The sequence below is a fragment of the Phyllostomus hastatus genome, unplaced genomic scaffold (genome assembly GCF_019186645.2).
Source record: "Phyllostomus hastatus isolate PE091 unplaced genomic scaffold, TTU_PhHast_1.1 phas_scaffold_501, whole genome shotgun sequence".
In the NCBI taxonomy this organism is placed as follows: Eukaryota; Metazoa; Chordata; class Mammalia; order Chiroptera; family Phyllostomidae; genus Phyllostomus; species Phyllostomus hastatus.
Window position 1 is genome coordinate 53,308,195 of NW_025334033.1, and position 24,346 is coordinate 53,332,540.

At 53.2% G+C, this 24,346-nt stretch overlaps 1 protein-coding gene across 2 annotated transcripts in view; it reads left to right on the forward strand.

The window, feature by feature from the left end:
* The window catches only part of ADCK1 (aarF domain containing kinase 1), a 108,941-nt gene that overhangs the window by 48,204 nt on the left and 36,391 nt on the right, over positions 1 to 24,346 (forward strand). The window contains exon 5 of one of the 2 annotated variants that reach the window (XM_045822739.1): positions 18,038 to 18,196. The exons of the other annotated variant lie outside the window; for it this stretch is intronic. Coding sequence (XP_045678695.1) covers positions 18,038 to 18,196 — 159 coding nt within the window. The remainder of the gene's footprint in view (positions 1 to 18,037; positions 18,197 to 24,346) is intronic. 2 annotated transcript variants of the gene reach the window in all.

A 24,346-nucleotide genomic window follows, 5' to 3' on the forward strand; every position in this document is an offset into this window, starting at 1 on the left:
AGTGCTTTCCAGCCCCAGGCCTTCTCCACGCCTCTCAGCTCCACCTTGCGGGGGGGCGGGGGGGGGGGGCCTCAGCCCTGCAGGGCTTCCCTCCCTGAACCTGCATGTGCCCCCAGGCCTGGCCTCTCCTTTCCTTCTCCACTCATCGGGCTCTTTCTCATGTTTCAAGCTCCGGATCTAACACCAACACACGCATCCTCTGAGTGCTTGCTGGGTGTCAGACCCTGTTTAGTAGTTTCAGGGAGATCAATGTCTCACTACAACCCTCTGAAACAGGCACTGGAACTTAGTTAGCAAATGGGAAACTGAGGCACAGTTTCCGGTGAAATTGTCTCTCTCGCCTCCTCACGCGTCCCCCGTCAGGATTACCAGCTGTCTTGTCTCCCCTGGGTGCTTCTGTCTGCTGCTGCGGCTCTTGTGCAGTTCTTCATGCTGCTGAGGTGTGTCGCACCCCCATTTTGAGTCCCCCATGGGTCCTCGTGTGGGCTCTGCACATGGTCGGTGTTAGCAAACGTGGCTGAGTTGAACTGATGAGCTACTTTGAACGCCCCTGTCCCTTTGCCACCTTCACTGACCTTCCAGCCAGGTGGCAGTGCATCCAGAGCGCTTGGCTTGACCCACGGGTGGTCCTCTCGTTTCAGCCTTGTTCTCTGGGCACCTCAGTGCTCGATTTATGCCCTCAGGATGGCAGGTCTCCTCCCACTCATCCCGGGGTTCCTTTAGAGCACTGCCTGTCGCACAGAAATTGCTCTGTAAAGGACTGTTCTGTGCACCGAGACCCTCCGTTGACCTCACAGTATGGCTCTCTGGGGCCTGGAGTCAACGGGGAGCCAGCTCTGCCTTGGTGTTGGTTCCACCTTTCCCTGGGGCGTTCTCGTAGGACCTGTGGAGGGCTGTGGAACGGCGTGTCTGGGGCTATCAGAGTTCCGGGCCAAGGGCAGCAGCAGGGTCTGATTCTAGGAGCAAAAGGATCATTTCTGAGGCATATGGCATAAAGGTCAATAAAATAGGCGTGGAGTCAGAGAGCCTCACACCAATCCCAAATGCTGCCGTATTCTAACTATTATTTGTCCTTTCTGAGCCTCATCTCTAAACTGTCTTGGATCCTGGCTCCTGGGGTCCAAGGTGTTATGGATGAAATGAGACAAATTCACAGACTACCGAGTCCTGTGGAGGAAAAGGGACGGCTCGGCTTCTCTCTCAAGAGGAGAGAGCCTCGACCCTTGCCTTGACAGGCTTTTATTGGGTTCAATTTGCACAGGAATACAGGGTGTATATGTAAAGCTCATCAGTCATTGTCTGGCAGAAATGATTAAACAATAGATAACATTCAAAGAACTCTGAGGGCTTATTCTGAGTCAGGGTCAGGTAGTTAAAGGTCCATAAGACTTTGGGGAACAAACTCACTTCCTGCTTGGACCCTTATCACTTAAACTGAGGGTATTAGAAAAACGGGTTTCATAGGATTTTATGCATTCTTTCTTATGCCTGATTGCCCCAGGGGACCCGCCCTTTCCAGCACAGGGCCACATGCACCTCCAGCATTGTTTCAGGCTTAAGTCAGGCAGGGGAAGTAAGGCAGCCAAGAGATTAGGAGACTTCTTGCAGACAGAATGAGGACTCAGGCTATGTCAAAGCCGAGGGGCGAGGGTCCATCACTCCCTTTTTATAGCCCCCCAAGTCCTTCCATGAGGGCCCCTTCACAACCATGCCTGTCTTTGGTTGTCCCTCCTTTGAGGAATCTTACTTGTCATTGGCTAACCAGTCATCTGCCCGGGGCCAAGCAGGGTGAAGAGAAAGGGGGCAGAAATGGTGCCCCTACAAGGAAGATAAGCTTTGTCTCCTAAGTGGTTTATGGTCCCAAGGTCCTTCACTCAGCCTTAGCCATGGGGGGTTACAGCTTCTGAAACCAGGCAGGGCAGTTCCCAACACTAAACAGGCCTGATAATAGAACCTTTACATTAGTAGGGCTGTGATGAGGATGGAAAGATATAACTCACCTAAAGTGCAGTGCCTGAGGGTAGTAAATCCCAGGAGCTGTGAGACCAGGGCCTCAGATTATATCCTGGTGCGTGTATCTTTCTGGGGGTTGAAAAGCACCAGCTCTTTTTCAGTGGCCAGTGCTTTACACTTGCCAACGTTAAGTCAAATCAACTAGTAGTGTGTGCGCTCGCATGTCTGTGCACAAGTGTGTTGTTCAGGAGAACCACTAACTTGTGAGTTGTAAGGGTTTAGAATTCATCTCACCTGCCTCTGTGGTTCATGAGCTCAGGGAGGAGGAGTAACTTGCCCAGTGTGGCACAACTGGGTGGTGGTAGAAGCAGGGCTAGAACCCAGGCCTCCTGACTCCCAATCCGGTTTCGTCCTCCTGGACTGTTGTGTCTGCAGCTGGAAGCTCAGGGCCTGGAATGAGATGGCCGGCACGCAGGAATGGGGCTGGTTTTGTCGTCAAAGACACCCAAAGGGCTTCTAGTGGCTTTCGCCCTATGTGGGACTTTGTAGTGTCCTGTGGATTTCAAAGAAGCTGCATTTTCCTAAGTTTATCCTTCATGGGGATAGGATTCTAGGGTGCTCTTTGCACCCTTCAGCCAGCACCCCCACTTCCCTGGGTTAGGGTGACTATATTCACGCACTCGCCACCTCACCCTCTGTGCACAGACCATGCTTGGGCACTCCCCCTCTTTGGGGTCTGACTTGCAGCTGCTGAGTCTGGGCTGTCCTGTGGAGACAGGCCTTGGCTCATGGTGGCCCCATTCGTTGACATGGGACAGTTGCCTATCACTTGTTCTGCTCACTGGCAAATACAGATTTGCTGAGCAGCTGATATGTTTTTACCTCTGTGCCAGTGCTGTGGGGGGTACAGAGAATGTTACAGCCACGTCCCTCCCACCTGCCCTCCCAGAGCCAGGCAGACAGAACGGCACACAGAGGGAATAATTACAGAGCAGTTAAGTGCTCGGCTGTGGGGCTGGTGCAGGAGAAGTTCAGGGGAAGTTCACAGGAGAGTTCCTGGGGGATGTGGGTCTTGGGCTGGCCCTTGAAGGATAAATAAGATTTAAGGAGTAGAAGTATGAGGGCATCCAAGGCTGGGCTGTGTGGTGGCGGGGGCCTGAGAGCAGACCGGTGGGGCTGGGATGGAAGGGAACTTGGGTTGTTGTAACAAAATACCATAAGTGAGCAGCTTAAACAACAAAAATCCATCGTCTCACAGCTCTAGGGGCTAGAAGTCCGGGATCCAGTGGGGAGGGTTGGTTCCCCCAAGGGCTGCGAGGGAGAACCTACTGCACGCCTCTCTCCCTGCTCCTGGTGGTTTGCAGGCAGCCTTTGGAGTTCCTTGGCTTGTAGAGGCGTCACCCTGATCTCTGCCTTCGTGCTCACCTGGCGCTCTCCCTGGGTGCCTGGCGTTTTTGTGTCTGAATTTCTCTGTTTTGTAAGGACACACTCACATTGGACAAGGACTCACTTTATGCCAGTATGACCTCTTCTTCACTAATTATATCTGCAACGGCACTACTTCCAAATATGGTCACCCTCTGAAGCACTGAGAGATGCAATTCGGCCTGTAACAGATGGGTACATTAAGTCTTTCGTAGTTGTGAGGATCAGACCTGCAACTTGAATGAGCTGAGGCCAAAAGGCAGATGTCGTGTGTCATGTAACCGAAGTTCAGGAAGTGTTGGGGTAGAGCTGGTTTTGCGGGGGGCTCTTCCAGGATCCCTCTTTGTCTCTTCTCCATGCAGCTCAGCTCCGTTCACAGATCGATCCTCCATGAACAGCTGCCATTGGTGGCTCTCAGCCTCACCTCTTCCCACCCCAGTTTCACCTTATAGGATTCCAGATAAGGACTCTGACCCAATTAACATAAGTTAGACGCTGTACTGGGTTGAACAGTGTCCCCCTCATGCCTCCCCCGATTCATGCCTACTTAGACCCCGAGAGTGTGCACTGAGGTTTTAGAAGATGACAGGAAGTAATTTAAGATGAGTTTATGCTGGATTAGGGCGAGCCCTAAATGATATGTGTTGGTGATAGAAACAGACTAGAGCGATGCAGCCACGGACCAAGGAACTGCAGAGATTGCTGGCAGCCACGAGGAGCTGGGAAGAGGCAAGGAAGGCTTCTCCCCTGGAGCCTGCAGGGGAAACGCAGGCCTGCCAGCACCTGGATTTCAGACTTCCAGCCGCCAGAACTGTGAGACAGTAAATTTGTGCTGTTTCCAGCCACCCGGCGTGTGGTAATTTGTTATGGTAGCCCTGGAAAACAAGTACCGATGTCTGCTCTCAGACCGATGGAACAAGATGTGACCCCTCTCATTTAAACCCCAAGGTTAGAGTTGGACTGGGATAGGAAGCAGCAAGGTAGAAAAAGGCATCAAGCTAGGTAAAGTGGAAAAACCATCCGTAGTCATGTCAGTGGATAGTAATGCTACACTTTGTTTACTTGCTACTTGCCGTGTAGTACATACTCGCTGCATGTTTTATAGGTATTGTTTCTAACTCATAATAATTCTGCAGGGTTGGTAGATTTTACCCATTCCAGTTTTCCAAAGGAGGAAGCGGAAGTCCTGAGAGGTTAGGTAGTAGCCAAAGTCACGTAGGTAAAAGAAGCAGAACCACTCCTGAGCTCTGTTGCCTAAGCCTCACCCCTCTGGCTCGGCAGTTGCTGGTGCTGAGCCAGGCTGGTTCCTGGAGGGCAGTCGCATGGCTGTTGGGGGGGGCCTGGTGCAGGTTTTAGGGCGTCACCACAGGCTGCAGGTCTGAGAAGTGGTGTTAAGTCAAATCAGCTAATTGCATGTGTGTATATGTGTGTGTATGCATGCATATGTGTGTGTCTGTGTGCAAGCCCCTGTGACTGAAGGAGAGACATTTCGGGCAGAGTCAGCCAGCAGTGCAGGATGGATGCAGGGGCCGAGGCAGGAGCCACTCGAGGAGCCCCTTCCCATCATCCGCATCTGGGGAATGGAGGCTTTTTAGCCGGACCTGGGGCGGGGCCCGTTGTTTTCCCCTCTCCATCCCCCAGAGCTCAGAGTAAGTGTCCCAGGCTGGGCAGTGAGTCAGGAGGCCACAAACCCAAGGACAAACCCAGTGGCACAGCCACTGTTCTTAAAGGAGCTGCCCTGACGGCTGACCCCACACCCTCTGGGACTGCCAGAGGGGCAGCAGGTCCCCCTCTTCTTGAACGGAACTCAAGGCCTGCCTTCCCCTCCCCAGGGAGAGTGGAGGGAGTGTCCTGCAGGCTGCTGAGGGTTGGGCTGGTGGCGTGGGCAGGCTGGACATGACTGCAGTGGTTCTGATGCCTTCTTCCTGTGTCCTGGTGAGGCCTGGGGTGGAAGTGATGGCTTGAAGGAGCCCCAGGTCCTGCCCCGTCTCACAGTGAACGTGATTACCAACCTTGACCCCGTGTTCACAGGGTGAGAGGTGACGGCTCCAAGACAAGGGCTCTGGGGAAGGTGGTTTTGTGGGGAGTTCAGGTGCTGCCAGTGCAGGGGTGGAGACGTGGTGCAGGGAAGAGAAGGCAGCTGGTGACTCTGGTCTTAGGCCAGCTGCCACGCTGGGCAGACGAAGATGAATCCTGTGGGGAGGCAGGGAAATGCATTGTCTCCCATAACCCTCCAGCTGCCCAAGGTCGGAGAGGTTGAGTCACATGTCTGAGGTCACACGGAGAGTACAGGCAGAGTCAGGAACCCACGCTCCTAACCCGTGCTCTGCTGCTCTCTGAAAGTGGCCCTGTGCTCCTCACAGGGTTTCCTGGCCTTGCAGGTTAGGGCCTCTCCCTGCACTCCCAGTGGGAGGCAGGCCAGGCAGGTGGAGAACCCCAGCAGGTCAAGGAACTCGTTGTTTATTACGTGTGCTCTGTCCCTGCAATGTGTTAGATGTTTTCACACATAAGATCTCATTTAGGATTCACAACAGCTTGGTGAGGTAGGTGTCCCGTTCCCCGTGTTTCCCAGGTGTAGAGGCTGAGGTTCGGAGATGCTAAGTAACTCATTCAGGATCACGCAGCAGGACAGCGAGTGCCTCAGCTGGGAACGGAACCTGAGTATTGCTTGACCACAGAGGAAACCGTACTCCAATCACAGAGGGGAGGGCCTGGGTTCAAGGCCATGGTGATGGGCCTGTGAGGCCCAGTCTGCCTCTGAGGGCCATGTTCTTCCCTCTGACATCACACCAGCCTGCCCTCTCCCCTTCAGTCCGGGACCTGTGCTGCCTGAGAGCCAGTTAGATGGTGGCGGAGGGGGAGCTCTGAGAGGTGCGGGTGGCTGAGCTCTTCTCCTTCACCTCCCCTCCGGACAAGGTGCCGCCCCTCTGTGCACGCAGGCTGGGGCTGAGGGTGAGGGTGGTCTGCTGTCCCGTCGCTTCTCAGAGCTGCGCCCTTCTCCAGGGAGGAGCCCCTCTCCTTCCGCTGCCCCCCGCTTGCCGTCTACCTGATGCAGCAGAGGGAGGCCAGCCCTCCACGTCTGCCTGATTTATGTTCATCGTTGAAACAATAATGTTTAATCTGGAAAGGGCTAATCAATTTTTTATGCTGATTATGAATAGGCCAGCTGTGCCTGCTTCTTTATTCATGGAGCTTCGGGAACAAGCCGGCGTCCCAGGCCAGGCTCCCTCAGCGATTTCCGCCGTGGGAGGCCCTGCGTCAGGACTGCTCCTCGGTGGCCTTGCCTGCGCCACTTTGGAGGCGACTCCCAGTGTGGGTTCACGTGTGTGAGCATGCGTTTGTCTTCGGGGGGCAAGCTGATGCCAGGTGGAGAACCAGGTTTCAGTGTGTGTGTATGTGTGTGCATGTGTGCCCGTGTGTGCACAGAGGGTGGTTGGGACGGGCTGGGGCACAGTGCAGGGAGTGCAGGACAGGAGGTTAGTGTTACAGGATCACAGGGTCAGGATGTGCTCCAACACCCTCCTGTTACGCGTGGGGAACTGAGACCCCGAAGGGGCAGAGGTAGGACTAGCACCCTAGTCCCCTTACTCGGAGGGCGGGACTCCTTCCACAGCAGTACAAATGGACGGAGAGAGTCAGAAGAAGGTACCGCATAACTCCTGACACAACTCTGACATCTCCGAGGAGCTTGTGTTTTAGGTACAGAATGGGCTACAGACATAACTCCAAGGAGGTCAAGACAAGACGAGGGCAAGTGTTTGGGGTGGGGGCCACAGCTCTCAGGAGTGCCCGAGCGGGCTGCACAGAGGGCACGAGTGCACAGAGGGGGGAGGTGACCCTGGAGCAGGGCTGAGGGCTGTGCATGGGAGAAGCAGCCGCAAGGCCTGGGGAGGCCACTTGGGGTGGAGTGCCTGAGCCGACTAGTGGAGGCCGGGCTGAGGATGACATCGTTGGTTGGCATTGGGGAGCTATCTGAACTTTGAGGGGGACTGTAGGGGCTGGTGTCTCTTGGGCCTGGAGCTGGAAGCAAGGAGCCTCAGGCCCACTTTGGGGCAGGTGCCCTGCAGGGTGCACAGCTTGGCTGTCCCACAGGTGGGGGCTCCTGTGTGTTTGTGCCCTCCGCCGCCTTTCTCCCTCTGGGACTTCACCGATCATTTGTTCATTCATTTGCTGACTCAGCACATGTTTACTGAGCTTCTGTTGTGTGGGTCCCAGGGGCTGTGTGGGTGAGCACGACACCGTCACCGGGCATGGCAGCTGTGGCACAAGCAATCAGAACAATGAAAATGTTACGGCACTTGTGGTAAGGGCCATGAGGGGGAAGTATAGGGTGCTGACTTCGGGGCGGCCCAGGCGGCCTTTCGGAGGAAGTGGTGGGTAAGCGGAGGAGACCAGGGATGATAGTTGGAGGAAGGGAGGGTTGGACAGAGAGAATGAAGAAGGCAGAGGCTCTGGGTGGGAAAGAGCGTGGGTTTGTCCAGCGACGGAAAGGGAGTGCTGGCGGCAGGGCAGAGGGACATGGGGAGAGGAGGCTGCAGAGGGGCACCGGGCCTGTGCAGGAGGTCCCCGGTTGGCAGCCACTTACGGGCGCCGTGCGGAGAGTGACACACCCGGGCTGCAGTGGCTTCTGCGGGGCACAGGTGGGACCAGGAGACCAATTAGGCTTTGTGGTTGTCCAGGCTAGGGGGATGGTGGCTCTGATGAAGAGTGGAGGGACGCATTTGGGAGACAGTCGGGCGAATTAAGTGGAGAGGGGCCGAGGGAGAGGGAGATGCGACGATCGACTCCCAGGTTCTGGCATGACAGTGGGGGCAGCCTCAGAAATGACCGCAGCGTGAAGGGGATGGTGGGGGCGAGTGTGTTAGCAGGTCATCCCACTGGCAGTTTGGGGGAAGATGTTTTTTTTTAAATGGGGCTGGGATTTGCACAGTGTCCCCCTCTCTCCTCAGAGCAGGAGGGATGGGTTGGTGGTCAGAGAAGGCTTATGAGTCCTTTGTGGGGCAGAATAGTTTGGGGTTCTGCACCGAGAGGCTGGCACCCCATCGGGTTTCTGGTTTCCAGATATGAAAAAATGTCATCAGCACCCTGATCTAATGACAGCACTAGGGGTGTGTGTGTGTGTGTGTGTGTGTGTGTGTGTGTGTGTGTGTCTCCATGTCCCTGTAAGTGGCTTTGGAGCAGGAGAGCCTGCCACTGTCATCACCACAGTGGCGAGAGGTCTCTGGCGGCCCCACTGCCCTCCTCGTCTTTGCTGCGAGAAGTGAGGACTGTGGTTCTGTGGGAGGTTTAAGAGGAAACGGGGCTCCTGGAGAGGAGCCACTGGAGAAGACGTCATTCGAACAGGCAGCCGTTAGGATCTGGCCTGGGGGCTGGGGAGGAATGATATGTAAGAGGCAGCCAGGGGAGGAAAAGAAGACCCCTTCCTCCTGGACCAGAAACGGGGACGGGTGCTGAGTCGTCACCTGGCACAGCAGAGCTGGAAGCCGTGATGTGCCCTCCTGGTGCCACATCGAGGAGTTCACCCTTCTCCCGTGTCCCCCACACTGCGTGTGCACCCTCTTCTCTTGCTCCTCAGCTTTCTAGTCTCACCACAGCCCTGGAAAATACAGCAAATGGGTAAAAATAGACATGTGCTGAGAGTGGTTACATGAAAACTCTATCTACATCAGGGGTCGGCAAGCTTTTTCCGTCAAGGGCCTGTGTTAGGTCCCTATTGCTGCTGAAACAAATTGCCACAAATCTGGTGGCTCAAAACAATACACACTTGTTACCTTACCATTCTGTGGGCCAGACAGTCAAAAATTCAGGTGTTGGCTGAATTTTTACCTTTTTTTCCCCAGTACCATTTAGCCGCCTTACACAGCACCCCCACTCCAGTTAGCACACTGTCGTCCATGCCATGAGTTCTTCTTCCTTTCAGCCTTCCTTTCAGAGGCTGTGCGGGAGACTCTCTGTCCTTGCCTGGACTAGCTTCTGGAGGCTGCCAGAATCCCTTAGCTGGTGACCCCACCCTTCGCCGGCAAAGCCAGCCGTGTAATCTTTATGTCTTTCTCTCCCCCCTCTCTCCCCAGCTGTCTCTCATCCTTTGACCTCTGCTTCCTCTGTCATGCCTCAGCTCTGACCTTCCTGCCTCCCTTTTGTAAGGACCTTTGGGAAACGCTGGGCCCCTGTGCTAGTCAGGACACTTTCCATTTCAAGAGCCTTAACTTAATCACACATTTGGGGTTAAGGACATGGACATCTTTGGGGGGTGGCGTTTTTCTGCCTACCGCAAGGCCAGACAGTCGATATTTTAGGTTTTGCAGACCACACACTCTGTCACAACGGCTAAACCCTGCCGTTGCAGAGCAGGGTGAGAGCGGACTAGACAGCGTGTGCTGAATGAGCATGCTGTGTCCTGATAAAACTTCCCTCATGGACACGGGAGTGATTTCCTGTGATTTTCACATGTCACAGAATACTATTCCTCCGATTTTCCTCAAACACTTAAAAACATGAAAAAGCATCCTTAGCTCTTGGGCTATACGGAAGGCAGGCAGCGGCCTGCATTTGGCCCACAGGCTATAGCACAATGCCCCCTGCTCTAGATGCATAATTTCCTTTGACTTTGGAATGCCCCTACCAAGTGGGTGTTGTTATTATCACTCCCATTCTGCAGAAGGTCAGTGAAGCGAAATAGTTCGCCACACGGCTGCATGTTGGCAGAAAGGGCTGCCTGCATGAGAGCTGGTGTTTTCATCGCTGCTCCCCTTCGAGGGGTCAAGCTAAACCCAGTAGTGTGTGTGTGCTTCTCCCAAATGTGGGCATTGTCCTCCCAGGAAACTCAGGAAGTCTGGGTTTACCTCCTTTGAAAATCCCCGGGCCCTGCTGTCACCACGTGTGAAGTGAATCTGGAAAACTCACTGAGAGAGACATGCACAGGTGTTCCAGGAAGACTGCAAGGGCTTGGGTACCGGAACTCTCTGTCTGGGGCTCTGGGGCACGGGGACCCAGCCAAGGCCCGTCTGCTGTGTGGCTGTTTGCCACCTCCCGGGAGCGGAGGGAGTCTGTCATGGCAAATGCTGCCGTCGTAAGCAAAGGAGGCTCTGTTTTCTCTCCTCCTATGTTTTTGGGCATAGGAACATGTGAAGGTTGTTGGAAAAAGGCCTTTGGGGTTTTGTGAAGGTGAGCTCATCAGGTTTGCGAATCCCTGGGCCTCGCCGGAAATGCGTGTGAGCCCCTGTGGCTGGGCTTTCTCCCTGTGGGCGGAGCTGTGGATGTAGGAACCCTCCCCAGTGTGGGGGGGACCTGGGGAGCCCAGGCCGTCCTGGGACCTGGGTTGGGGCTTGCTGGCCATCTTCTGTCTGTCTCTCTCCTGTCGCCCTCTCATTCCTCTCATTAATGGGTCACATGAGCTTCTCCCTCTGCCTGGATGGCCCGTCCGTCATTTCTGCAGCTAGGTAGCTGGCTCCCTGGCCTTCAGTCTCAGTCCTTTGACACTGCCTCAGAGGAGCCCTCCCTGCCCAGGTTTAATCCTCCGAACACAGGCCCTTAATGGTACCAGCTATCTCTCCCCTCATAGTATTGATCAGAGATGGCTATATTGTGTTTATTTGTGCTTATTTGATTAATTCCTGTGTCCGCACTGGACTTCAGGTTCCCGTGGTGACTCCAGAGGGCAGAGGCTGTACCCGATTTGGACTCACTCCCCACCGAGTCCCCAGTAGCCTAGCACAGTGCCCTCACATATTTGTAACTCAGTACCCATTTGACAGATGAGTAAACAAGTGACCTGTAGCAAATATGTTCCTCACTCTAGAATGGGGCAATTATGTCTCCTTTACCTAACCTCAAGAGAAGGTTGAGAATTACGTGAGAGCACTTTGAGGGCAACGAACACGTGTATGTAAGGAGTTATCCATCGTGGGACGTTCAGTCCTACAGAGCAGAGATATCCAGACATCCCTTATGCCAGCCCACACTCAAGTTCAGAGAAGAGGGGGTGCGTCTTCACGTGAGCTGACTTGCAGTGGAGGGTGCAGAGCTCAGCCTGCCTGAGTCCCCGGTCTGAGTCTGGCACCACCACCTGTCTCTCGGCCCTCTGATGGGTTGCGAGCACTTGGCCCCTCGGCACCTCACGCTTCCCAGGACGGCGCATCACCTCTGCACTCAGACCCCCCGCCCAGGAGTTGTTTGCCTGGGCGGCTCCGGCTGTGGGGGTCCCTGGCTTCACACCGCACTGTCTAGGATCTCTGGGTGCTTCTGCCCCAGAGATCTCTGTCACAGGCAGAGACACAGGCAGCGTCACCCTGTGAGGCTGTACAAGTTATTAAGATGAGGAACGTTGAAAGGTTAGATTTATGACAGCCAACAGTGGATTATGAAGAATAATTTATCAAATGTCAGCGCCTGCAGCCTACAATTTACAGAAGGTTTGCTTAAGCTGAGGAGATCTGATTGGACTGCCCCCTCCCCCATCTCTAATGAATGACAGATCTAATGGATGGCTTCCCAGGCTGGCCAGCCACACTGGGTGTTTATCTGCTTTTTTATTAATCATTATTATCACAACATTTCCACAGAGTCCCTCCTCCCACAGCTCTCGAAGTGCCCAGCACCAGGGGGGCTTCTTTGGCTAGCTTGAAGGAACTGTAGCCACTTCTGACAGGTGTTTTAACTATGCTGGAGTATCTGGAAGTTCCAAAGTCCCCTCACCAAGAAGAAGTTAGGGAAAAATGAAACTCACATCCATTTGATCATTAGGAAATAGCACTTACTATGTGTCAGGTGCCTTGGATGCAGTGCTGAGCAAAAATAGAAGTCTGTGTGGTCCTGACGGGAGGAGGGAGATTAAACAAACTCAAACCAAGGCAAAAGTGCAGCTGTGGACTTGCCCTTGAGGGGAGTACTTGAACTCTGGGAATATACACAGGAAGGCTTCCTTGAGGAGGTGACCATTGAGCCGTGGCTTGAAGGATGAGTTACCTGAATGAAGAGGAGGGAGAAGAGCCTTCTGGACACAGGGGACAGCATGTGCAAAGGCTCTGCGGTGGGCAGGGAGGGAGTGTGCCGCTGGTGGAAGAGGCCGAGAGAGCTGGAGTCAGTGGGGGGATGGGACAGGAGAGGTAGGCGGGGTCAGAGCCTGTGGGTCGTGATAAGGATTTTGGTGCCCGGGGAGCTGGTGAAGTGGCTTGAGCAGAGAGAAGTTATGTGGTCGGCTTATGTTTGGAACACTCACCTGTGTGTGGAGGTTGGCGTAGAGGAGAAAGGAGTGCGAGTGGGCGGGTTAGGTAGGAGGTTGTCACTGTCGCTGGGTAAAGGGGGTCGGTGGCTCCTACTCACTGACAGGAAGGAACGAGAGCCTGCAGCTGCTGACCCTGTCCGGAGCCCTTTTCATTGGACTGCGCTGCCCTCTTCCTGGAGGCATCAGGTGGGGCACCTGCTCCATAAGCCAGTTTTGGGGGGTCTCCTATAGGCTGTACTCCAGACACATTATGTGTGTTGTTTCATAAAACAACTCTATGAGGTGGCTACTGAAATTCCCCTTCTACAGAAGAGAAAACTGAGATACAGAGGGGTTACATACTGCCCGAGCTGGGGCACCCAGGGAGCCAGAATTTGAGCTTGGGTGTTTGACTGAGGGCTTGCGTCCGAATCACTCTGCCCTAATGGTCTCAGGTTCTGCTGCTGACCCCTTCCTTTCTTTCCCGCTTGGCAGTAGCAGCACCTCATAGCTTTGCAGAATGGACAGTTTGATTTCTCCAAACCTCAGAGAGAACACAAACTCCGTGGAAGACAGGGTCTGCGTGTTCTTGAGCTCTTACTGTTATTATTTTTATTATAATAAATTGCTGTGAGTGGGAAGCTGGGGGTGGGGTACTCCCACGTCGAGGCAGGGCAGCTGTGGCGTGGGGAGAAGGAGACACACTTGATGACTGTGCCCTCCCCGGGCCCCCCGGGGTCTACATGGTGATTCTGGAGGGTCGGGTGCAGCAGCCGGGGCAGGAGTCACTGTCTCCAGCAGGCCTGCTGACATGCAGGTGTGTTTTACAGAGGCTGCTGCCTTCTGCCGGACTGAGGTCTGTCTGCTCGTGGCCAGGGACTGCGTCTGTTTTGTTGGCCCACGTACCCAGCGCGGTTTCCGCCATGTGGTATTCTTCTAGCCTGCAGTAAGTACAGGGTGGAGCAAAAGTAGACTTACAGTTGTTTGTATGGAAAATAATACAACGATTAATACATAAATAAGCTCTGTGTTTCATGTACTCACAACTGTGAACGTACTTCCCCCACTGTGTCTGTTGACTGGCTGAAGCTGAGGAATGGCAAATTGGTTTCATTTCCCACGTTCACGTTGGTCCCTTGAGAGTGGCTGCTGGGAGCTGTGTGTGGAGAGGGTTGCTGGGGCTCCGCCTGGGCCCAGCAGAAAGGAATGCTGGGATTGGGAGGTCTGGTACAGGTGTGTTTGGGATGTGTGAATTAGCCATTGCTGCATAACCAATTACCCCAGAACTTAGCATCTTCAAACAACAAACATTTGCTCACTTAGTTTGTGTGGGTCAGGCTCGGGCTCAGAGTCTCTCCCGAGGGGGCGGTGAGGCCGTCCGCCGGGGCTGCGGGGCTGCGCCACCTGGAGGCCTGCAGGGAGCCTCCCGAGTGCGCTCCTGGCGCGGCCGCTTGCTCCCCTGGGGCCAGTGATCTGAGAGACGTCGCGGTGACAGCGCCAGAAGTCGCACAGGACCCTTCCTCCACACGCGGTTTGTCAGGAGGGGCACCGAGCCCAGCTCACAGGCCAGCGGCGGGGAGCCGGCTCCACCTCGCACAAGTAGGAGTAGTTAAACACTTAGGAACATCCTCTAAAGCTGCCGCAGGGGGAACAAGAGTGTGTGTGCCACCCGTTTGCCCTCACTGGCAGTCAGGTGTGCCTGTAGGAAGTACAGGAACGACTTCCTGCCACCTGTTTTGGGCAGAGTATGGACCCCGGCCAGTGTTTTCTGCTCTTAAAAGCACCCCTAAACAACGCCCCCCCCCCCCCCAAAAAAAAACAGACTATAGAAAGCTAGAGAAACTTTTTTCCTGATTATTTTTCCTTTTCTTAGACAAGGGCATCGATATATTTGAATCATGGGCCGACAGTAATTAAAAAGCACATAACTAGTCATTTTAAAATGCAGTTGTTTTGCTTAATTGATTTTGCCGCCGGACCCAGAGGAAAACAAAAAGGACCGGGGGAGAGAGAGCCTCAGACGGGGAGACAGGTTGCTGCGAGCGGCTGGAGGCAGCCCAGGGCCCCGCTGGAATCTAATTGCTGCCCGCGCCGCAGTTTGTTTTTCTGCTAATGTTCCTCCGCCCGGAGGGCTGGGGGACCGGGCTCATTGGAGGGGGGTGCGGGGGGGGGGTGCCGTTTGTTTCAGCCACGTGGGGGGTGTAATTCTGCTTTCAGGACAGGGTCTGCTTTTCCTTACTATCTATCAGCTTGAAGTACTTCCGCTGAACACTTTGAATCAAGGTTCCATTTAGAGATACTTTATTCATATTTAATTACAGGCTGTAGCACCCATCTTTAATTACCTTTTTTATAAGCCAGCAAGGAACATCCACTAGCAATCAATTACGTGTGTGTGTGTGTGTGTGTGTGTGTAAGCACAAGAGGGCATGGGAGTGCGACTTGCTCCCTGATAGCGAGGGGAGGTGGTAGGCAGGCCGGGGTGGGGTTGGGTGGGGTACCCACCTGACAGGCTCCCTGTGCGGAGTGAGTGGTGCACCCTCATCTCCCATGCTTCTCTTTACTTCCTCTGGTCACGTTGGGAATTTGGACAAGTGTTCAGAGCTGGGCCTCGTTCAGGGTACTGAGTTGGCTCCGGCGCCTCCATTCCCTGGCGGGAGCAGGGAATTACGGGATGCCCCCCATCTCATCCCCTGGGGATGTGGCAGACCAGGCTTCATCTACCCTGGAGATTGGGATGCTTGTCTCGGCCCTTTCCTTTCTTCACCTCCCTTTGGCTGCTCTTGGCAGCTATTTTTGTCACACAGCCCTAGCGATGCCATGTCACTCTTTGGTTGCAGTGACTCTACAATGTCCCTGCAATGACACTGATTTGAAGACTGGTTGTGCTTCTCAGAGAATGAGCCAATATTCCCAGGGAGTGAGGTGAGATCACTCCCAAGGTCTTTTGCAGTGGGGAGACAGTCTGTTCTGTCTGGGAGGCGAGGGTCCTAGTCCAGAGCCTCGTGGCACTCCTGTAGGGACTAGCAGAGGGTTTCCAAAGGAACTTAATATTCATCTCATTATGTAATGGTCAGAACATTGCTAAGTAATACCTCCCTCAATTCCTGAATCCCTATCCCAGCAAGAGAGTGGAGAGAGGATGGCACTCATACTTACTGAGCCTCTTGGGGATTCCGGGCACCATGCCTGTGTTTCTTTAATTTATCCCAACTGGGGTGAGAACATACTGTATCAGTCAGAGCCCCTTCAATTGTGTGTGACAGAAAAGAATTCAAACTGCCTTAAGCAAAAAACAAAAACAAAGCCAAAAACAACAACAACAAAAAGGAATTATAGGGTGGGCATTCAGGTATGGCTAGACCAAGGGAGCTCAACCATTGTGATAAGGATTTACTCTCTGTCTCTTGGCTTTGCTTTCCTCTTTGTTTCTTCTATGTGACCCCTGGCATCTCTAGGCTTCAAGTTCAATTTTAGCAGAAAGAAAGAACCCCTTCTCCTATAGTTGAAACAAAAGGAAAACAATTGAGTCCGATTGGACCAACTGGGTCCTATGCCTGTCTCAGAACCAATCAGTGTGACCCAGGGTATTTAGGGTTCTGATTGGCTAGGTCTGGGTCTCACACCCACCCTGGGGCAACAGGCAGAATCCACCTGGGTAAACCCCACACATGACATGTGCTTTTAGATTTGAGGCCTTTGGATTAGCAGAGTGTCACAGCAGGAAGGTCTAGCCATTCAAAAGGAAGAAAGAGTTCATCCAGTTCTTCTCCAATGGACAGAATAATGGATTCATTCCTTCAACACATCTTTGTTATTGACTCATTCTAGCCCTGTTCTAGGTGCAGGAAATTCAAAGCAAACAAAATAGACAAAAGTCCCTGCCCACTGGGAGCTGATATTCTGATGACGTGTATGTGGATGGTGGCCTTTGTATTCTCTTAATCCAAGGTCCAGGATAAAAGGTCTTGTGCAGAGAGACCCAGGGCTTCGGGGTGGATGATGGGGGAAGAATATGGCTCTCAGGGGGCCTGAACTCATAAAGGGGGGAAAAAGATGGGTGAATAGTTGGGGAAGAAGGGATCAGTAGGCACCGGGAGGGATACAGACAAAAACCCAATGAGGAAGAAGGGGGACAAGGAAGCCAGTCCATACCCATCTTTCATGACAGTGAAGTGTAGGCCCCTCCCACGTTGCCTGGACCTTTGGCTTCTGCAGGATGTTGATAAATGGGATGGAGTTTAGTGAAAGCTGAAAAAAATGATGACAAGGCTGGAGGGAGTGATTTATGAGACAAGATTAGCAGAGTGACGGTGCAGCCTAGCAAATGGGGAGGGGATGGTGGCTGCGGGTCATGTGACTTTGGAAGTCCCCGGAGGGGAGAGGGCCTGAGGGGCTGGGTATCTGCTGCTGAAAGGGACAAAGGGAGGCGGGGGGGCACAGGCTGAAGAGGCCTTGGCCTGGGAGCTGGGGGATGTGTGAGGAGGAGGGGAGGCGTGTGCCTGCACACTTACCTCTGCACAGGTGTGTGCGAGGATGTCTGGGCTCTGCAGAGTCATGAGGCTATCCAGGGACTTCACGGAATGGAGAGGATGAGAATTTCAGCCTTGGTCAGTCTTGCAAAAAGCCTTTTGGGGGCCTCCTTCCCATCTGGTAGTATATTTATATCTGGACCATGTAGGTGTGAACACTCAAGCCAGAAAGACTTTTTCCTTCAGGAAAATCAGTATGACATTTCTGAGAGGGAAGGCAGAAAGGAAGAGAAGATGGGAGAATAAAAGCATGTGTTCCACTTCGTAGAGGAAGTGAGGCACAGAAGGAACAGGGGGTCCGCCCCAGGCTGCCTGTGGGTGGCATTGCAGGTGAGGACCGAGGACAAGGCTTGGACCTGCAGGCCCGGGACGGACTCTCTGCCAGGTGGCTGGGCTGAGGATGGGCTCAGGGACCCCTGTTGAGGCTGCTGCTCAGGCAGGAACAAGAGGTGGTTGTGGGGTCTGCAGCCTCCCACCAGGGTCCCTTGAGCTCACCAGGTTGGTGGGGTTGGAAATCTTCCATCCGACCCCTGTCTTAGGTTGCCCTGGGTTCTGTAAACTTTTGATTACATCCATATGGGAGAGCCTTGGGGACACAGTGGTGGGTAATTAAACGGGAGGATTAGGAGCCGTTCTAAACATTCTAGAGAGCACTTCTTTGGCCTTAAGTTGGAGGTGGTCAGAACACCTTTGCACATGTATGAGAACATACCCTCCACACCTGTTTTCTGACTCTCTCCATATGCCTGGTGTGACTCTCTGTGGCAGCAGAGGGCCCAGGCAAGGAGCTGGGCTGATATACAACTGACAGAGCAAAAAATCTGTTGTGGGGGCATTGGGTGGCACTGGCCCTGGCCCATCCTCCTGGCCCCTCTCGCTGAATTGAGTCCTCTTACTGGCTCCATCCTCTCTCCACTCTTGACAGATCCCTGATTTGTTCGTGAGCTTTGATGAAACCCCTCTGGGGGCTGCCTCCCTGGCACAGGTCCATAAGGCGGTGCTGCATGACGGTCGGACGGTAGCCGTGAAGGTCCAGCACCCAAAGGTACAGGCGCAGAGCTCAAAGGACATTCTCCTGATGGAGGTGAGGACCTGCCCCTTTCACCTGCATTTTCATTCTATATTTTCCTGCAGCCCAGGCAGCGCCAGTGAAACTGGTTCAAGGCTGATGGGTAGATGTATCCCTTTGAGTGGCAGAGTGGGAGAGAGGAGCTTGTGACAACGTTGAGACCACGAGACCCTATGTCTGGGTTGGTCAGTTCTTCTTGATCCGTTCCTGGGAACTGCACTGGATGGTCTCAGAACACAATGAGCACCACTGGGGCCAAGGGGACCTGGGGAGAATGTTGAGAAATGAGACAAACCAAAGGTGATTTCCTCAGGGTAGAAGAGTTACCTTGTAGTTTGTGAAATTATAACAAAAGAGAGCATGTGGTCAACCACGGGATATAAAAATGACAGGCAGATCACAAAGAAATATTTATGCAGATTTCATGTGTGCCTGTTTGATATGCTTTGAATGAACAAACGTGCGTGCGTAGAAATGGCCCTTGGAAAAGCTCTAGCGGAGACTGTGTCTCTGGACGTTGGATGTTTCGAGCTCTGTGCCCAGAGCAAGGGAGGGGGGCTGAGCCCGCTGTGGCTTGGGCGGTAGCCAGCACCCTCCATGAGAGGTCCGAGGTCCATTTAAGCTGCCAGCATGTCCGTTTCCTTCCTTTTCTCTTTGCCTTTCCTTTGCTCCCTTTCCTCGTGTTGAACTCTTAGCTTATTCTTTCAACTCTGCCTAAACTAAACACACTCACTGAGTGTCTCTTCTGCATTAGGTGAAGGAGCAACATCTGCATCCCCAGGGAATTCCTCATGTTGTGGAGCAGCAGGTCTCTATGCAGACAGCCGTAGTGTGGGGACAGGAGCCCCGTCCAGGGGGTGTCTAACGACCTGGGAACACTATGCCTGGACTGATGAGGGCATCGAGGGGGCTTCACTGGGGAGCCCATGAGACAGCCGGGCAGGGGAAGGACGGCCCAGCCTGTGCAAAGGCCCCCAGTCTTAGAGGAAGAGGTTGGAGAACTTTCACTGGTTCAGATGGTGTGAGCTGGAATGGTAGCAGGGGAGGTGCTGGGGAGGTAGTCAGGACAGAGCACGGAGGGCCTTGTATTCCAGGCTCAGACATGGAGAGTTTCATGGAATAAATATGTATTTACTACGGAACTGAGCTGATCTGATTTCCTCTTGTCGTCGGTGAGGATGTTATGATGAGATATGCATTAGAAATAAAAGTCTGTTGGCCACTCGGAGGGTGTATCTGAAGGAAGAAAGACGGTAGCTAGGGAGACTAATTGAGGGGATGCTACAGTACTCCGAGAGAGAAATAATGATGTGAACGAAAGCAGTGTAATGGGGGTGGAGGAAAGGGGTGGGTCCCAGGGGTAGCATCGTTTGGACTATATTACCAGCTTTACAGGGGGTGGGGCCAAATGCTGGTGTGAATGAGAAGGAGGAGACTAAAATAATCTGTGGGTTTCTGGTTTAAAAGTTTCGATTCCTTTAACCACATGTGTCAGTCTGAGCCCAGCTGGGAAGAAAGAAACTACTCGGGGTATTTCAGAGGGAATTTGAAAGAGAAAACAGGGCTCACAGGGCGGGGAACTGCTGGGAAACCCAGCGGGTTGCGAGACAATCCTCAACAGTTGGAAGCTACCCTCAAGGTGCAGGGGCAAAGAACAGGTGGATTCTGGAGCTCAGGAGCTGGGGCCCTGGCGGAAGTGGGGCTGATGGTGAGCTGGCCTGACGGGAGATGTCACAGGTGTCGCCTGGAGGTTGGCCACAGGTGCTGTTTGAGGTAGCAGGTTTCCACCTTTTCCTGTCCCCCGCTGTTACAGCCACGTGGCCCATTGGCCAAACCTAGTAGGCAGCCAGATGGCAAGAGAGCCTGGGAAATGTAGCTTTTTTTTAAATGAGAGTAATGGGGTTGGAATGGATTTCACTTTCAGAGCAAAGTGAAATGGTGATTGAGCAACAGTGTCGGGTGAGTGAGTGCTGTCGAGAGTTTTGGATTGGGAAAGTTCCGTCAGCCTGCAGATTTAGGGTTTATCAACAAGGGAACTCATGGGAGCTGAACCTGGGGGGGTAGCTGAGATCACGTAGAAAAGTTATGTAGAGTGAAAAAAAGAGGCAAGGAGAGAACTCGGAGGAGCGTCATCCTTTGGGGAATGTGCCTAGGAGGACAGAGCAGTGAGTGAACCTGGGCTTGAGCAGAGAGCACTGTTATCGAGGGCTGAGTCATGAACCACTCAGAACGTAGCAGCTTAAAACAACAGTCCTGTGTTTTGCTCATGAATCTGTGATCGGCAGGGCTTGGTAGAGACACTTGTCTCTGTTTTGTGTGGCACCGGCTGGGTAGCTTGACTGGACCTGGAGAATGCACGTTAGGGTGGCTTCCTCACGTGGCTGGCCAGTGGGTGCTGGCTGTTGGCTGGGAGCTCAGCTGGGGCTGTGGGCCATGGCCTCGGATCTTCTCCCTGTCAGCCGCTCTGTGGCCGCGTGGCCTTCCTCACAGCATGGTGGCCAGGTTCTCAGAGCGAGTGTCCTAAGAGAATGAGGCGGAAAGCACATCACAGGTTTATGGCCACGTCTCGGTGGTCATATAGGTCACTCCCTCCTTACTCCTTTGGAGAGAGCAGGAGTCACACAGGCCCCTTTGGTTAAACACCCTACTTCTTGGGGAGGGCGTGGCAAGGTTCTAGAAGAGCATTAGAATGGGAGATACTGTTGCAGCTGTTTTGGAAAGTACAATATGCCAGAACTACTCAATGTCATCAAAGGGGAGAGAAAGTGAGTAAAGTTCTTAAAAGGGCGTTTTGGATTTGTTTATTTAGATTTCTTGGGAAGAGCGAAGAGAGTGGGTGAGGCGGGTGAGGTAGGGCTGAGCCCCACGGAATGGAGACAGCTAACATGGAAGGCTCTTCAAGTCCATCCCTTTATTGTGAGGGCGCGTGAGGGTAGAAGTGAGAGCAGAGCACAGGGAGAGGCCAGGTAGCTGACGGGGGTGGCAGCAGCAGGGTGAGGGCACTGGAGGTTCTGGAGAGGACGGAACTGACAGACGTGGTCCAGGAGGAGACTCAAGGGACTGGACTGCAGGGACGCAGGTGGAAATGTCAGCCTTGGCCAGCCTTTGTTTCGAGACAGGAGGAAAGTGGTGAGGCCGGGTGAAGACAAGTGTGGGGGGCAGGGGGGACAGGGTGGGGATGTGGGCAGCTGTATTGTACCAGCCTGATGGCCTCTATTTTTTCCTTTGAAGTAGGAGGCAAGACCATCTGCTGAGAAAGAGGAGATATGAGGTGGCTTTGGAGGCTCTAGTGGGGGCGAAGGTTTGGAGCAGCTGCTGTGTGCATTGGAAAAGGGAGCAGGGTGGCTGAGTGGCCCTGGGAAGCCACCTGGAAACCTGCATTTTCTGGAGCACCTATCAGTGTTTATGGAATGGCCTTTGCTGAGAGTGACCCGGGGTCTCGGAGGATCCCTGGGTGTCTGTCCTGAGACCCAGCAGCCACTCCTGCATCAGGTGGGAACCTGTCTCTGGCCAGCAGTGCTGTGAGGACCCTCTTGGGCGGGAGGACAGCTGACACCCGTTTTCTCTGCTCAGAGCCTCGCTGGCTCCCTAAGTAATGGTGGCTGTAAGGTCAATGGCAATAATAGCAGTAATAAAGATTTGGCATCTTCTGGAGATAAGCATCGGATGCTTTGCTTGGGAAGTGCAGCCTAGTGGCTGTGTGCAGAATACAAAGTGGCTCCTTCACGGTGGCAGAGGCAGAGCTGGGGCTAGGAGCATGAGGCGGCTCAGGGACCTGCACTCACAGCCTTCAGGAGAGAAGCTGGAAGCAAGGCCTGAAGTCAGCACCTCCGTGGACCATCGGCATTAGCAGCGGCACCAGATGGCCCTGCCTTCTCTCTAAGCTGTGTCTCTGGAGGGAAAGATTCTACCTGGGTCACCGTGCTCTGCTGGAAAGCTAAGAAGAGCCTGACTGGAAGACTCACTTTATTTTATATTTGAAATGAGTATTTTTTTTTTCCTGAGTCCAGACCTAAAATGGTGCCTTGGTTTTTAGGAGTGACAACGCCAGAATGGTGCTCAGGGATGCTTGGCAGGAGAACAGTTTCTAAGGAGTATTTGGGCCACCTCAGCCACTGGAAACTTGCAGACGGGGGCTGGTGAGGCCAGTATTCTGCCTTTAGGTGCTTCCTCGCCCGTAGCTCCCAGGTGTTGTGTGCCCTCATCCTTATCTCCCACTGCCCACGACTTCATCTCTCCTCTCCAGCCCTGGGATTGATCACAGCGTGGTCCCGAGAGGAAGGCTCTCTGATCGAAGAAATTCAGACTAAGGAGAGAGTGGCTCATAGGCTTAACCTCTGGATATGTGCAGTTTGAAGAAGTGAGCTTGTAAATCCAAACACATATCTGCTGTAAGGTGTTACAGGAGTGAGGCTTTTGAGAGTGAGGAGGTGGCGACTACCGTTGTATCAGTTAGGGTGTTGTTGGCCACAGGTATCAGGGAATGCAGCTAAAAGTGGGGCAAATAATAGTAACCTATGTTATCTCACATTTCAAGACTTCTGGCAGTAGTGGCGACTTCTCCAGTGTTGATTAATCCAGCACTTCAACCCGCTTTTTAACAACCTCAGTTCCTTTTGTCTCCTGCTCTGCCATCCTGACGTGTCCTTCCTCTGAGGCTGTGCCCCTTGTGGTCCCACGACAGCTGCAGCCATTTCTGCTATCACGAGTGGATGACATCTAGATGCCAAAGAGGTCCTGTTTTTCCCCCATGCCCCTTATCAAAAAGGAGCCCCTCAGTAGCATTCCCTTCATTTTTCACTGGCCAGAAGTAGGACACATGCCCAAGCCTAAATCAGTCTCCGCCAGAGAGATGAGACTGCTCTGATTGGCCCGTTGGCCAATCATGATTCACCTCCTCAGGCTAAGGCCTGCCTTCCTTGAAGGACGTGAAAAACGTAACATATTTGAGGTTCTGTTAGCCAGGAAGGTGGGGGAAATGGCTTTTGTGTTGGCACTTAACAGCATGTGCCACCCTAGTGTTCTGTGTCTGTTGTGAACCTCGCCCTCCCCTTGGGGAGAGCAGGGGACAGTCTCAGGGGTAGACTGTTGCATGGTGGCGGAGAGACGAAGGCCAAATCTCAGGAAGTGGTGTTTGATGAACCTGATGGTGTTGGTGACTTTGCACAACAGAGAAAGGCACGGCCAAGGGTGTTTTTTCAGCTTTGTCATTATCACCTGATATTGTCCCTTTAATAGCTGGGGCACCTCTACTTGTAGATGCATGGCCAAGGACTTTTATTGATTTGAGTGGCTGTCCAGAGCCAGACTAATTGGGCCCAGAGATTGGAACAATGATTCAGCAGGAAGGGGTGAACTGACAAGGCAGAGTCCATCCGTCTGCTGGCGGGCTGGCTTTGCAGCGTTTCCTGCCAGCTCACGGCAGCAGGGAGCTCAGCTGACGGGACCCCACTGCCATCCTCACCGTTTGAGAGCAGGGTAGGACTCGGATGGCTGGGGAGCTGGTGTTAAGATCATAACCCCCAGGTCCCCGGTGGTGACACCACCCTGTGCCACTCACTCCCTGTTACCTCTCCAGCTTCTGAGTTTGATGCTGAACACTCCCTCACTCAACACCCCGTAAAGAATCTAGCTCATGTCCGGGTACCCTGTCCTCCCTGTACCACCTGTCGCCGAGGTGTGCTGCAGTGTTGGGATGGGACTCTGTCCTGAGCACCAGATGCTGGTCCACCATTTGATGTCACCCAGCCCATCCCAGGGCCTCTAAAAATGAAGACCTGTGACAGTCCTGTTTTTGACCTATTTGAACATTTCTGTGCATGCTGTCCATCATCTGGTTTCTTTCCCGAGTGTGTTGACTGAACAGCAGGCAGCTAGGTAATGTTTGTGTTTGGTATAGAACCCAACTGTTGATTTTAGTTTTTAAGATATATATTTTTAAAAACCCAGCAATGTAGGCAACCCCACGGAAGCTTCTCTTCACCCTATAATTCTGTTTCCTGAACAGTGTGCACTTCAATAACTTATCAGAGAAAGATAAACCTGTGAATGGCAAGTTATTTACATTGTTCTGAATTGATTTTCGATCCTTGTCGAACATCCATTTTTACATTGTGGATCTGTGCAGGTATTCTATTTAGTGTGCTGTTTTCCATAGAACATTAT